At 48.3% G+C, this 14,067-nt stretch overlaps 1 protein-coding gene across 5 annotated transcripts in view; it reads right to left on the minus strand.

Moving 5' to 3' along the window:
• Positions 1-1,639: 1,639 nt before the first annotated feature.
• The window catches only part of C1H11orf54 (chromosome 1 C11orf54 homolog), a 29,543-nt gene continuing 17,115 nt past the window's right edge, over positions 1,640-14,067 (minus strand). For 2 of the 5 annotated variants that reach the window (XM_034758954.1, XM_034758955.1), the window contains exons 8-9: positions 12,147-12,263; positions 1,640-2,706 (exon numbers count right to left, since the gene is read on the minus strand). In XM_034758954.1, coding sequence (XP_034614845.1) covers positions 2,533-2,706; positions 12,147-12,263 — 291 coding nt within the window. In that variant the 3' untranslated portion in view covers positions 1,640-2,532. Of the gene's footprint in view, positions 2,707-3,724; positions 3,921-10,378; positions 10,458-12,146; positions 12,264-14,067 lie in introns of all 5 variants that reach the window. The other 3 variants (XM_034758957.1, XM_034758956.1, XM_034758958.1) reach the window with 3 other exon arrangements.

Below are 14,067 nucleotides of genomic sequence, written 5' to 3' on the forward strand. Positions count from 1 at the left end.
CAGAGCCCAGCTAGCCTGGGGGAGGGGGGTGCTGCCCAAGGTGGGTGGCTCAGCCCCCCCCCCCCCCCCCCTTTCCAAAAAGCCCCCGCGGGCCCCCCCCCCCCCCCCCCCCCCGACACCCTTTTTCTGTATGAAGTGGAAAGATCTAGTTTCAACACACTGAGTTGCTGCCACCTGCACTGCTGGGGTAGGGGAAGCCAGCAGGAGTTGTGCTGAGACTGGTAGTGTGGCTTGGCATTTTCAGCTCAGCACACATCTGTAGGCAGCTCCTGCCACGGGCACAGAGAGCCCAGAACACTTTTGAGTAAAAGCCCTTAAATTTTATAAACACCCATGCTGGGAGCAGCATAGCCAGGTCAGTGGCCAGACTTAGTTATCACTCCTTCCCAGAAGTAAGGGGGTTACAAGATACAGATAAGTTAATGCTACACAAAGCAGTTTGCATCAGATACTAGTGCAGGTTTGCTAAAAAATTGTCCACAACGGGTGCTTGACAGCTTCACCAACTCTCTTTTCAAGTACCTATGCTATCCCAAGGCCCAGAACACATGTTCTGTATTTTCTTTAGTTCAATTAACACATCATGTGTGTGTTGTACTAGGTATATGCATTGCTGTTCATATATGTGGCAGGCTGGTGAGTTTGTGGCTTTAAGTTAGTGATTTATACATATGTCTTACTTTCAGCGCATAGCAGGTATCTATTAAAAAATATTAAATACACTTCACATCTACATGTTTAGTGTGTTTTTGCTAAAAAAAACACACAAAGAAAAATATAACAAGACTCAGAAAATTTAAGTCTTTAACTCCTAATCAGGATTTATTCACAGCCTAGAAATATCCCACTTGACAGCAAGTAAGATGGTTTCAAATCAATTAAGTAAAACTTTATTTGAAAAACAAATGACACAAATATCAGAGTGTAAAGAAAAAAAAATGCTGACAAAGTGCTCCTGTAATTCAGCCTTATTCAAAACTAGAAACAAACAGGCCTGATCCTTCAGTCAGCCCACTGTAACTCCACTCACTTCAATAAAAGTTACTCCTCATTTACACTGGTATGAGAAAATAATCAAGCACCCATGGCATGATAGTGACATGAACATTTAAAACCCTGGAAATGGTTCTATGCTTGTTAAGTAGTTAGCTAGCTCATAAGCACCAGTAACAATGTCCCTCTTTGCAGAGGTGAAAGTAAGCCGGTCCGGTCTGGCGTACCGGCAAGAGCCAGTACGCTGTGCCGGACCGCACCGGCTTCCGCGGCGGGGATTTAAAGGGCTCGGGGCTTCCCGCGCCTCAAGCCCTTTAAATCCCCTCTGCAGCTCCAGCAGCCAGGCTGGGGCCGGGATTTAAAGGGCTTGGAGCTCCCGTGGTTGCCGGGAGCCCGAGCCCTTTAAATCCCCACCGTAGTTCTGGCGGCCAGGCTGGGGCCAGGATTTAAAGGGCTCAGAGCTCCCCGCCGCAGCGGGGAGCCCAGAGCCCTTTGAATCCCGCCCGCAGCTCTGGCGGCTGGGCTGCCAGGATTTAAGGGACTCGGGGCGACCCGCAGCGGCGAGAGCCCCAAGCCCTTTAAATCGCAGCCCCAGCCTGGCAGCCGGGCTCGGGTGGGGATTCAAAAGGCCCAGAGCTCCCGCCGCTGTGGGGAGCCCCGAATCCTTTAATTTTCCCCTGAGCCCCGGGAGCTCCCAGCCACCTCTGCAGCTGGGAGTCCCTGGTTGATTTAGAGGCCCTGGGGCTCCCAGCCACAGTCGGTGCCCCAGGGCCTTTAAATCTTGAGAGGCCCCGCCTCCCTCAGGACTCTGGCAGTACGGATAAGTCCTGCAAGTTACTTTCACCCCTGCCTCTTTGACAAGTTTGCATTTCCATACCTGTAGGTCCTCTATGCTCTCAGTGAAATCAATGGCGGTATTGCCATTGACTCCTGTAGATGTAGGATTGCACCACCCTGTAGTCCTGATGAGCTAAAAGTCATATGAGTGGAACTACAAGTGCCTTCCTCTTATTTCAGACAAGTCTCTTCTAATCACGGATTAAAATAAGTGGCCAATCCCATTACTCACATATAACCCACTAGGGCACATATGGCTAGAATGGCACACAGCTATGTCAATATCAGAGTCTGAATTGTAGTATAGTTACCACATGGTTCTTGATTCGCATCTCTTTTCCTCTTCCATTTAGAATGTGGAGCTCTCATTAATTCAATGATGGCTTTCTATAGCCAGAGACAATCACCTAGTAATGCCTGCCTAACGTAATCAAAATGGAACAAAATAAATCATTAATACAAACTATTTGGCTTTGATGTTTGGATAAAAATTAAATTGTGATTGAAATTGTTTGTTTGAATTCAAATAACTATCTAAACTCTGAACGTGTCCCATTCTTTAAAAAAGGCTAAGACTGCAATAAAATGCCAGCTTTTCATATGTGTGCTCGATGTCAATTAAAAGAATGATCAAATCCAATATTTCATTTTTAAAAATTAATTGCTATCCGTACACTTAAAATTAAGTGTGCATCCGTGGATTTAATCTCTCCCAACTATATGAGACTCTTTGGGTCTATCAATACGAAAGAGAAGTTCTGCAGGTAAAAAATATCCCAGATACTGCACACTATCTGGTGTCGTGTCCTCATGGTAGTGTCCTCCTTCACCATGGTGACTGAAACAATGGGTGTGCTCCACTCGCAGATCAAACCCCTGGAAAAGAGACAAGTTTATGTTACGTGAGTATTTAAGTAATGCTTCAGTATTTTGCAGTTAATATTGCACTTTTCTTCCATGGATCTCAAAGTGTTTTATAAACATTTAATTATTTAAAAGACTTTCAAGTAACCTAGTACTCTCTCTATTTTATAGATTGGTAAACTGAGGCAGAGAGTCGCTTCCTGAGGTCACACTGAGACAGTGATAGAACTAGGAATAGAATCTAGAAGTCCTGACTCCCAGTCCTCTACCCAGCGGTTCTCAACCAGGGGTCTGGGGCCCCTGGGGGGCTGCAAGTAGGTTTCAGGGTCTGCTAAAATAAACCAGAGAGCAGGGCCAGAATTAGACTCCCTGGGGCTCAAGGTAGAAAGCTGAAGCCTGAGCCACGTGGGGCTAAAGCCAAAGCAACTCAGCTTTGCAGGGCCCCCTGTGGTGTGGGGCCACAGACAATTGCTCTGCTTGCTACCCCTTAACGCTAGCCCTGGCTTTTAATCTACTGGACATGCAGAAAAACAGTTATTGTGGCACAGGTGGGCCATGAAGGTTTTCATAGCATGTTGGAGGGGCCTCAAACAAAAAGGTTTTCTGCACTACAACACACAACAGTTCTTCCATGCAATCAAGTTGTTCTAAGTCAGGCTCTAGTATTTGTGTTGAGGTAGGGTCGTCTATGGGCCCACAATCAGAGATTAGGGCCCCATTGTGCCACACACTGTACAAAAACAAAAAGATAGTGTCTGGCCCAATTTTGAGAGATAACAGGTAGGTACTGACAGGAGGAAGCACAGGTAACAATAAGATGATAATGAACTATCTGATAAGTGTTGGATTCTGCACACCAGCTGCCTAAATGAAGAGGTTCCCATTGGCACAATGCTATTTGCCTTTTAGAGATATAATATGTTATTATATTGCAAAAATATTAGTGTGATTAGGCCTAACAGCTAATTTGGGGGCAAACTGAGACTATTAAGCAAATTGTATCCATTTTATTATTAATTATTTGTATTACCATAGTACCCAGGAGCCCCCATCACCAGGACCCCACTTTGCTAGGCACTGTGCAATACACACTCCATCCTTTTGTCTGTTTTTCCTTTCTTTTGCATCTTGTCACTTTCAAATTGTGAGCTCTGGAACAGAGACAGTCTTTGCACAAACAAATAGTGCTTAGCACAACAGGCCCTGGTTCTTGATTTCTCTGGGCGCTAATTTAATACAAATAATAAGTAAAAAACGGTTACTCACCTTTGTAACTGTTATTCTTCGAGATGTGTTGCTCATATCCATTACAATTAGGTGTGCGCGCACTGCGTGCACAATCGTCGGAGAAATTTTCTACCCTAGCAACACCCGGTGGGTCGGCTGTGGAGCCCCCTGGAGTGGTGCCTTCATGGCGCTGGATATATACCCCAGCCGACCCAGCGCCCCCTCAGTTCCTTCTTGCCGGCTACTCCGACAGAGGGGAAGGGGGGCGGGTTTGGAATGGATATGAGCAACACATCTCGAAGAACAACAGTTACAAAGGTGAGTAACCGTTTTTCCTTCTTCGAGTGCTTGCTCATATCGATTCCAATTAGGTGACTACCAAGCCTTACCTAGGTGGTGGGGTCAGAGAGAGACATCGCTGTGTGTAAAACCGCTGATCCGAATGCAGCGTCGTCTCTGGACTGCTGTACTAGCGCATAGTGAGCGGCGAAGGTGTGTACCGATGACCAAACCGCCGCTCTACAAATATCCTGGATCGGGACATGAGCCAGGAAGGCAGTCGAGAAGGCTTGGGCCCTCGTGGAGTGGGCGGTGAGGCGTGGTGTCGGGACACCGTCCAGGTCGTAGCAGGCACGAATGCAGGACGTAATCCAAGAGGAGAGACGTTGTGAGGAGACCAGTAAGCCTTTCATCCAGTCAGCCACTGCAATGAAGAGTTGTGTCGACTTCCTAAACGGCTTTGTACGCTCAATATAGAAAGCCAGGGCTCTGCGTACATCTAAGGAGTGCATATGCTGGTCTTGACGGGTAGTGTGCGGCTTAGGATGGAAGACCGGGAGAAATATATCCTGGTTCACATGAAAAGGTGAAACTACCTTGGGAAGAAAGGCAGGGTGGGGGCGAAGCTGCACCTTGTCTTTATGGAAAACTGTATATGGAGGCTCAGACGTAAGGGCCCTGATTTCAGAAACACGCCGTGCTGAAGTGATGGCTACAAGGAAGACTGTCTTCCAAGATAGGTACATGAGTGAGCAGGTAGCCAATGGCTCCAACGGGGGCCCTGTGAGCTTGGAGAGAACCAGGTTAAGATCCCACACCGGAACGGGTTGGCGTTGCTGTGGGTACAGTTGCTCTAAGCCCTTAAGGAATCTGACGACCATTGGGTTAGAGAAGACCGAGGAAGCGGGTCCTCCTGGGTGGAACGCCGATATAGCGGCCAGGTGAACCCTGATTGAAGATATCGCCAAGCCCTGCTGTTTCAGGGATAGGAGATATTCGAGCACAAGGGGGATAACGCCTGCAAGGGGGGGCGTGGCTCGCACCAACAGGAGAAACGCTTCCATTTGGCTAAGTAGGTGGTCCGTGTAGAGGGCTTTCTACTTCCCAGCAGAATCTGTTGCACGGGATGCGAGCATTGCAGCTCTGTCCGATTCAGCCATGGAGCATCCACGCCGTGAAGTGGAGCGACTGCAGGTTGGGGTGACAGAGTCGGCCATGGTCCTGAGAGATCAGATCTGGGCACAGGGGAAGCGTGATCAGTGTTTGAACCGATAGCTCCAGAAGCGTGGTGTACCAGTGCTGTCTTGGCCAAGCTGGAGCAACTAGAATCACACGTGCCTGGTCTCTGCGTAGCTTGAGCAGTACCCTGTGGACCAGTGGGAATGGAGGAAAAGCGTAGAACAGCTGGTCCTTCCATGTTAGAAGGAAAGCGTCCGACAGGGAGCCCGGAGATCGCCCTCGTAGGGAGCAGAACGCGTGGCACTTCCTGTTGGCTCGAGATGCGAACAGGTCGACCTGGGGAAATCCCCACCTTTGGAAGATGGAATAGATGATGTCTGGAAGGACCTGCTGAGACGGTCCGCTAGCGTGTTCTGGACTCCAGGGAGGAACAATGCCGTGAGATGTATCAAGTGGACAATGCAGAACTCCCACAGGTGGATAGCCTCTAGGCATAGGAGAGACGATCGGGCTCCTCCTTGCTTGTTGATGTAGAACATGGCCGTGGTGTTGTCGGTGAGGACTGACACGCAACGGCCATGTAGGAGACCGAGAAATGCCTGACAGGCTAGGCGCACCGCCATCAGCTCTCGAACACTGATGTGCAGAGCTAGTTGGGATGCAGTCCACAGGCCCTGGGTATGGTGCTCCCTGAGGTGAGCGCCCCAACCTAGAGATGAAGCGTCGATGATCAGGTGCAGGGAGGGTTGGGGGGCGTGAAACGGCACTCCTGCGCAAACTGCCTTGTGATCCAACCACCAGGTGAGAGAGGTCAAGACCGAGTTTGGAACCGTGACCACCATGTTCAGGTTGTCCCGATAAGGACGGTACACCGATGATACCCAGGCCTGAAGTGGGCGAAGCCGAAGTCTGGCATGCCTGGTTACATAAGTACAAGAGGCCATGTGACCCAACAGGCCGAGGCACGTCCTTATTGTGGTAATCGGGAAGGCCTGGAGCCCTCGAATGATGCTTGTGATGGTGTGAAATCGATTGTCTGGTAGAAGAGCTCGGGCGAGTCTGGAGTCTAGGACTGCCCCTATAAACTCTATTCTCTGGGTTGGCTCCAGAGTGGACTTCTCTTTGTTGAGTAGGATTCCTAACTCGTGGAATGTTTGTAGTATTATCTGGATGTAGGCTTGAACTTGCTCCCTGGTGCGGCCGCGCACCAGCCAATCGTCTAGATACGGGAACACCTGTATCCTTGGCCGACAAAGGTATGCTGCAACGACAGCCATACATTTTGTGAACATTCTTGGAGCAGCGGACAAGCCGAAGGGAAGGACGACCTTGTTTACTACAAATCGAAGGAAGCGCCTGTGTGGGGGGTAGATTGCTATGTGAAAATATGCGTCCTTCATGTCAAGGGCGGCGAACCAGTCTCCAGGATCCAGGGAAGGGATGATGTTCCCCAAGGAGACCATGTGGAACTTCAACTTTACTATGAATTTGTTGAGTCCGCGTAAGTCTAAAATGGGTCGCAGATCCCTTTTGACTTGGGGATCAGGAAATAGCGAGAATAAAACCCCCTGCCCCTTAACTCTGGTGGCACCTCCTCTATGGCTCCCATAGAGAGGAGGCCAAAAACCTCCTGTATAAGGAGATGCTCGTGAGAAGGGTCCCTGAACAGGGCCGGCTCCAGGCACCAGCTTAACAAGCAGATGCTTGGGGCGGCCAAGGGAGAGGGGCGGCACCTGCGGCAATTCAGGGGCGGCAGGTCCCTCACTCCCAGCAGGAGTGAAGGACCTGCCGCTGAACTGCCGCTGCTGATTGCGGCTTTTTTTTTTTTTTTTTTTTTGCTTCGGGTGGCAGAAATGCTGGAGCCGGCCCTGTCCCTGAAGAGGGATGGGGAGCGGGAGTGGGGGAACGAAGAAAACTGTTGAGCGTATCCCCTCTCCACCGTGCGAAGGACCCAACAGTCTGATGTTATGAGGGACCAAGCACGGTGGAAACAGGAGAGGCGATCCCGAAAGGAAGGAGATGGATCCTGGGTAGTGGCTGGGGCGCCGTCCTCGAGGGCACCTTCAAAAGTTTTGTCTAGGACCTGAAGGTGGCCTAGGCGGGCCCTGGTTCTGACCGGGTTGAGGGGCGGTCGACCTTCGCCTACCACCTCGTCCCCGCCTTCTGGCGAACTCCTGTCTCGGACGAGGCGGGGGAGGGTAGAACCTTTGAGGCTGGGGCCTAAAGGGTCTGCGCGGGGGCCCTGGGACATGCATCCCCAGGGAGCGCATGATGGTTCTCGAGTCCTTGAGGCTCTGTAATCGAGAGTCCGTCTTCTCTGAGAACAACCCCTGGCCCTCGAAAGGTAAATCCTGCAGGGTCTGCTGCAGTTCTGGCAGCAAGCCCGAAACCTGGAGCCAGGAGACGCGTCGCATGGCGATGCCCGATGCTAGCGTCCTGGCGGCCGAGTCCGCTATGTCCAAGGAGGCTTGTAAGGAGGTCCTAGCCACCTTCTTACCCTCCTCCACTAAGGCCCCGAACTCCTCCCTTGAGTCCTGGGGAACCAACTCTTTGAATTTACCCATGGAGTTCCATGAGTTGTAACTGTAGCGGCTCAAGAGCGCCTGTTGGTTTGCGGCTCTGAGCTGCAGACCCCCCGCCGAGTACACCTTACTCCCGAACAAATTGAAGCGCTTAGCGTCCTTCGATTTGGGCGCTGCCGCCTGCTGGCCATGACACTCTCTTGCGTTCACCGAAGACATAACCAATGAGCACGGTGGAGGATGAGTATATAAGTACTCATAGTCCTTGGAGCGGATGAAGTACTTCCTCTCTACCCCTCTGGCTGTGGGTGGAATGGAGGCAGGGGTTTGCCATCTGGTAGTGGCATTAGCCTGAATCGTCCGAATCAGTGGTAATGCCACCCGGGATGGGGCATCAGCCGACAGGATGCTCACCACCAGGTCCTGCACCTCTACTATCTCCTCCGCCTGGAGGTCAATATTACGCACCACCCTACGTAATAGGTCCTGGTGGGCACGAAGATCTATTGGGGGCGGGCCCGAGGGTGTTGTGCCCACCACCGCCTCATCCTGGGAAGATGAGGAGGATGCCTCCGGGGGCAAGGGGTCTAAAGGGGGGGTCCTGTTCTAAGGGTCCCTGAAGCGGAGAATCCCCTGCCCGGGGTCCATGGCCTGAGGTGGTGTAGGCACGGGAGCCTCCATGCCCCCTGCAGGGGGGGCGGGAGATGATGGCCTCCGGGACTCTGGGTTCAGAGCGTGCCGAGCGAGAGGCTGATGGTGGAGCCCCTTGCGCCTGGTGATACGCCCACGGGGTCCAGAAAGACCAATGCGTAGGGTCCTGCGCAGGGTCCTCTGTCGCCTCCTGCCAGTGACCCAAGTCAGCGGCAGTCTGACCCTGAGGAGGGTATGCTGATTGCGAAGCCCCATCGGAGGAGCGAGACGCTGATCTCGAAGGCCAAGGCGGTGCCGAACGCGGCTGAATGGGTTCGGTGTGACACGGTGCCGATCGATTCCGGTCCGTAGGCGATCGGTCCCTGCGCGGTGCCAGTGAGCGGTACCATGATCGGGATCGGTACCGCTGGACCTGTCGGTGCCGAGACCCGGATCTGGACCGAGACGAGGATGACCGCCTGTAAATGTGGTACCGGGAGCGGCCCCTCGAACTGGAGCGGCGCTCGTACCGGTGCCAAGAACTACGTCGTTATTCTGATCGGTACCGATGATCCTGATGGTGCCGAGACGTAGATCGGTGCCGTGAAGAGGACCTAGGCCGCGAGTACGACCGGTGCCGGGGTGAAAGTCGGCGCCGGGACTGCGGGCGGTGTCGGGACCTGCTCCGAGACCTGGAGCGGTGCCGCGAGTCCACGCTCGGAGACAGCGGGCGTACCAGGGCAGGCTTGCCCCGGATTGCACTGTGCGAGGAGCGGGCGGTGCCGTGGGTTGAGATTGCGCCGGCTCCGTGAGCGCGATAAGGTCTTTTACCGTCGCAAAGGTCTCCGGAGTCGACGGGAGACAGGGCTCCACCACTGATAGAGGTGGTGAGCCAGTTCGCACCAGACTCAACGGCCCCGGTGCCGGAGTCAATGGTGTAGCCGATATCTGCGACTTCTGGCGCTCTAAAGTCGGACGTGGCTCTACCACTGGTACCGGGGGAGCCGGCGTCTGCAGGACAGCAATCCCCTGAGTCTTGCGGGATTTCTTATGCCCCGGAGACAGGGAACGGCGCCAGGGCCCTTGTGGTGGCCGCGGTGCCGAAGGAGGCCGGTGCCGTGAGGCCTTATCCGCATCTGCTCGCGGTGTAGTACCAGTCGGTGACGCAGGGGCGCTGCGCACCGAGACGCTCGGTGCCGGAACTTGGCGTGCCGAGGGAGGATCTGGGCTAAGTGCCGCCTCCATGAGGAGCTGCCTAAGCCTAAAGTCCTGCTCCTTTTTGGTCCTCGGTCGGAAAGCCTTACAGATCTTGCACTTATCTGTCTGGTGGGACTCTCCTAGACACTTCAGACACGAGTCGTGCGGATCTCCCGTTGGCATAGGCTTAGCACAGGACGCGCACGGTTTAAAGCCAGGAGCCTTGGGCATGAGCCCGGCTATGCGCCGGGGAGAAAGGGGGGAGAAGAAGCCCCCTTAACCCCCGCTAACTATTTACAACTATTTAACAATAAACAGGAATAACTATCTAAAGACTATACAACAACTATAACTACAACTATCTACAAGAATTGACAGGATAAGCTAGGGAGAGTGGAGAACAGCTATGCCGCGCTCCACAGTTCCAACGACCGTCAGGGGCGGTAAGAAGGAACTGAGGGGGCGCTGGGTCGGCTGGAGTATATATCCAGCGCCATGAAGGCGCCACTCCAGAGGGCTCCACAGCCGACTCACCGGGTGTTGCTAGGGTAGAAAATTTCTCCGACGATCGTGCACGCAGCGCGCGCACACCTAATTGGAATTGATATGAGCAAGCACTCGAAGATCATTATATAAAAAACTGCACTTACATGTCAGATGCTTTCATTCAGAAGAATATTCCATTAACAGCTGTTGATATATGTCCATTCCTATAGTACTCATCACTAGCTTTTGGGAAACGATAGGCAATTGAGCACTGGGCCCAAAGACTGCCTGTCAAGGTTCCTTCCCCACTCTGAACTCTAGGGTACAGATGTGGGGACCTGCATGAGAACCTCTAAGCTTAACTACCAGTTTCGATCTGGGTTTGCCGCCAACACGCAAATTATTTATGAGTTATTTGGGAAACTCTGTCTACCTCCCCCCGAGAATATCTCCTTCGCAAGTACTATAACCCTTCCCTGGGAAGCCTTGAGAGACTTCTCCACCAATTTCCTGGTGAACACCGATCCAAACCCTTGGATCTTAAAACAAGGAAAAATCAATCAGGTTCTTAAAAAGAAGGCTTTTAATTAAAGAAAGAAAGGTAAAAATCATCTCTGTAAAATCAGGATGGAAAATAACTTTACAGAGTAATCAGATCCAAAGAGTGCAGAGGAACCCCCTCTAGCCTTAGGTTCAAAGTTACAGCAAACAGAGGTAAACCCTCTAGCAAAAGGAACATTTACAAGTTGACAAAACAAAGATAAAACTAATACGCCTTGCCTGGCTGTTACTTACAAGTTTGAAATATGAGAGACTTGTTCAGAAAGATTTGGAGAGCATGGATTGAGGTCTGGTCCCTCTTAGTCCCAAGAGCGAACAACCCCCAAAACAAAGAGCACAAACAAAAGCCTCCCCCCACCAAGATTTGAAAGTATCTTGTCCCCTTATTGGTCCTTTGGGTCAGGTGTCAGCCAGGTTACCTGAACTTCTTAACCCTTTACAGGTAAAAGGATTTTTGTGTCTCTGGCCAGGAGGAATTTTATAGTATTGTACACAGGAGGGCTGTTGCCCTTCCCTTTATAGTTATGACACTGCTAAATAGAGACCCAATGGAGTAAGGCACTTGAGCATGTGCAAACCAACACCATGTCCCACTACTGTGCCCACTACTTGGCATAAGTATTTTTTAAATTGTTATAAATTTTTTAAAAAGATATACAAAATAAAGCTGGTAATTAGTTTTCCTCCCAAGACTCTTGGTTAATGTATATACTTTAATGTAAATGTAACAATATTTCTAATGATAGGGATACTAGTCATGCTTATGGATTTTCTCATACCTTTAATATTTTTTGCTATTGAATTTAGTGCTTGTGAAATGTGCTCAGTCCATATTTTGATACCCAAGGCTGTCAGGCTTTGATTTGCCCATACTACAAATACAGTGCAGTGCTAATACCAGCTTCCCCACACAGCACTGCTAAAGTGTCCCAACCCATTTCTGAATGGACCACATGAAAGTACGGATAATTCAGTCTCCATCCCCATTCATTCCTTAGTCTGTCTTCTCAGACTGCTAACTAGATGTCCAAATTAATGCAGTTGTGCTGGTTGTTTTGGGATGCAGACACCTACACACTAGGAACTGGACTGGGAACAAACACTTCACTGTTGTTACTGAACATGCATCAGCATTCAGTCACTATTGACCTGGGTTTAATTCAAACCAGTGAAAAGTGAAAGGCTTAGTTATATTCTATTACCAGTCCCCTGAGCCACCCATTCCAACACCTCAAAGACTTTAATATAATCCATAAACAATTCCCATTCTTGAACAGAAAAAACAAAACAAAACAAAAAAACAAAAACAAATCCAAAACAGAATCGTTACACGTCAAGTTACTCATAGACAAACACAAAATAGAGACTTACTGGATCTCTTGAAATTAGTACTGGCTGACAAATCAACGGAGCCTTCATTTCAAAAAAACGGAGCCAATTATTCAATTCCTCATCAGTGTTTAAAGGACAGGCAGAAAATTCTGGGGGCTATAAAAAAGCATTATCAGTTGAATGAAGATACTAGGACCAAAACTTCTCTCTCTAAGCTACTTTTCTTCACTACCCCTAAATTCTTTTCTGCTCCCTATTTCTTCTTAACCAGCAAAAGCAGTATCCACGATTGTTTCTCTATTCAGAACCTTAAGCTTTTACCCAATGGCTGCCTCCACTGCCTTGGGTACCAAATGGGGAATTCTTAGAATCAGGTAACCTGTATCCACATGTTACATTTGTTCTATCATGTTGGGATCAGAACTATGTCAGTTTCAGCTGTGTTTGATGCGGACAGATTTTTTTCTGAGAACAACATTAGCCAAACTGTGATTACAATTGTAACAGGAATAGCAATCTAGACCATGATTTTATTATCCCTATCCACTTTAGTCAGGGAAATCATAATAGAACTAGGGCTGTCAAGTGATTAAAAAATTAATCATGATTAATCGCGCTGTTAAACAATAACAGAATACCATTTATTTAAATATCTGGATGTTTTCTACATTTTCAAATATATTGATTTCAATTACAACACAATACAAAGTGTACAGTGCTCACTTTAAATTTATTTTTTATTAAAAATATTTGCACTGTAAAAAACAAAAGAAATAGTATTTTTCAATTCACCTCATACAAGTACTATAGTGCAATCTCTTTATCATAAAAGTTGAACTTACAAATGTAGAATTATGTACCAAAAAATAACTGCATTCGAAAACAAAAACAATGTAAAACTTCAGAACCTACAAGTCCACTCAGTCCAAATTCTTGTTCAGCCAATCGCTCAGACAAACAAGTCTGGTTACAATTTGCAGGAGATAATGCTGCCTACTTCTTGTTTACAATGTCACCTGAAAGTGAGAACAGGCGTTTGCATGGCACTGTTGTAGCCGGCATTGCAAGGTATTTACATGCCAGCTATCTAAACATTTATATGCCCCTTAAATAATGCATTAATTAAATTTGTGACTGAACATTTGTAAGTTACACTTTCACAATAAAGAGATTGCACTTTAGTCCTTGTATGAGGTGAACTGAAAAATAGTTTCTTTTGTTTATCATTTTTACAGTGCAAATATTTGTAATCAAAATATAAAGTGAGCACTGTACACTTTACATTTTCAAATATATTGATTTCTATTGCAACACAAAATACAAACATCCAAAAATATTTAATACATTTCAATTGGTATTCTATTGTTTAACAGTGAGATTAATCGTGATTAATTTTTTTGAGTTAATCGCGATTAATCGACAGCCCTAAATAGAACCTTGATAGTAAGTGTTGTGAATACTGTTCCCAGTGTGAATACAGCCTAAGGCATACACATTCAAGACATCTGTTTCAGGAGTGTTATAGACTCTGAGGACTCAGGAATGGTGCTTTTCTCCAAAGGGGAGCACCACTGGTATCATGTTTAGACCCACTTCTGGGGGTGGGGGGATCTTCAGAGTAATAGATTTTTTAAAATTACCCTTTGAATTTTAGGTAGATGAAAGCAGCATGACAAGAAGACAGGAATTTCATCTTTGACATTTGATAGGTTTGTCAGAGACAAGAATCACTGAAGACTTGTAAAAGTTTGTAAAAGAACATTTCAGAAAGTTCTGCTTGTAAAATGGAAAGCGAATTCTGGTAAGCATGCAAGCAAATACAATCAGTAAGAACTGTATAGCTATTGCATAAATATATTAAATACTTGTAATATTTTATAAAATTTATTAAAAAATTATAAATCTCGAAGTTAAACCATATCTCTGATTGTTGTTTAATTGATTTTTTAATTTTTTAGTT

Source organism: Trachemys scripta, chromosome 1, assembly GCF_013100865.1.
Source record: "Trachemys scripta elegans isolate TJP31775 chromosome 1, CAS_Tse_1.0, whole genome shotgun sequence".
Lineage (NCBI taxonomy): Eukaryota > Metazoa > Chordata > Testudines > Emydidae > Trachemys > Trachemys scripta.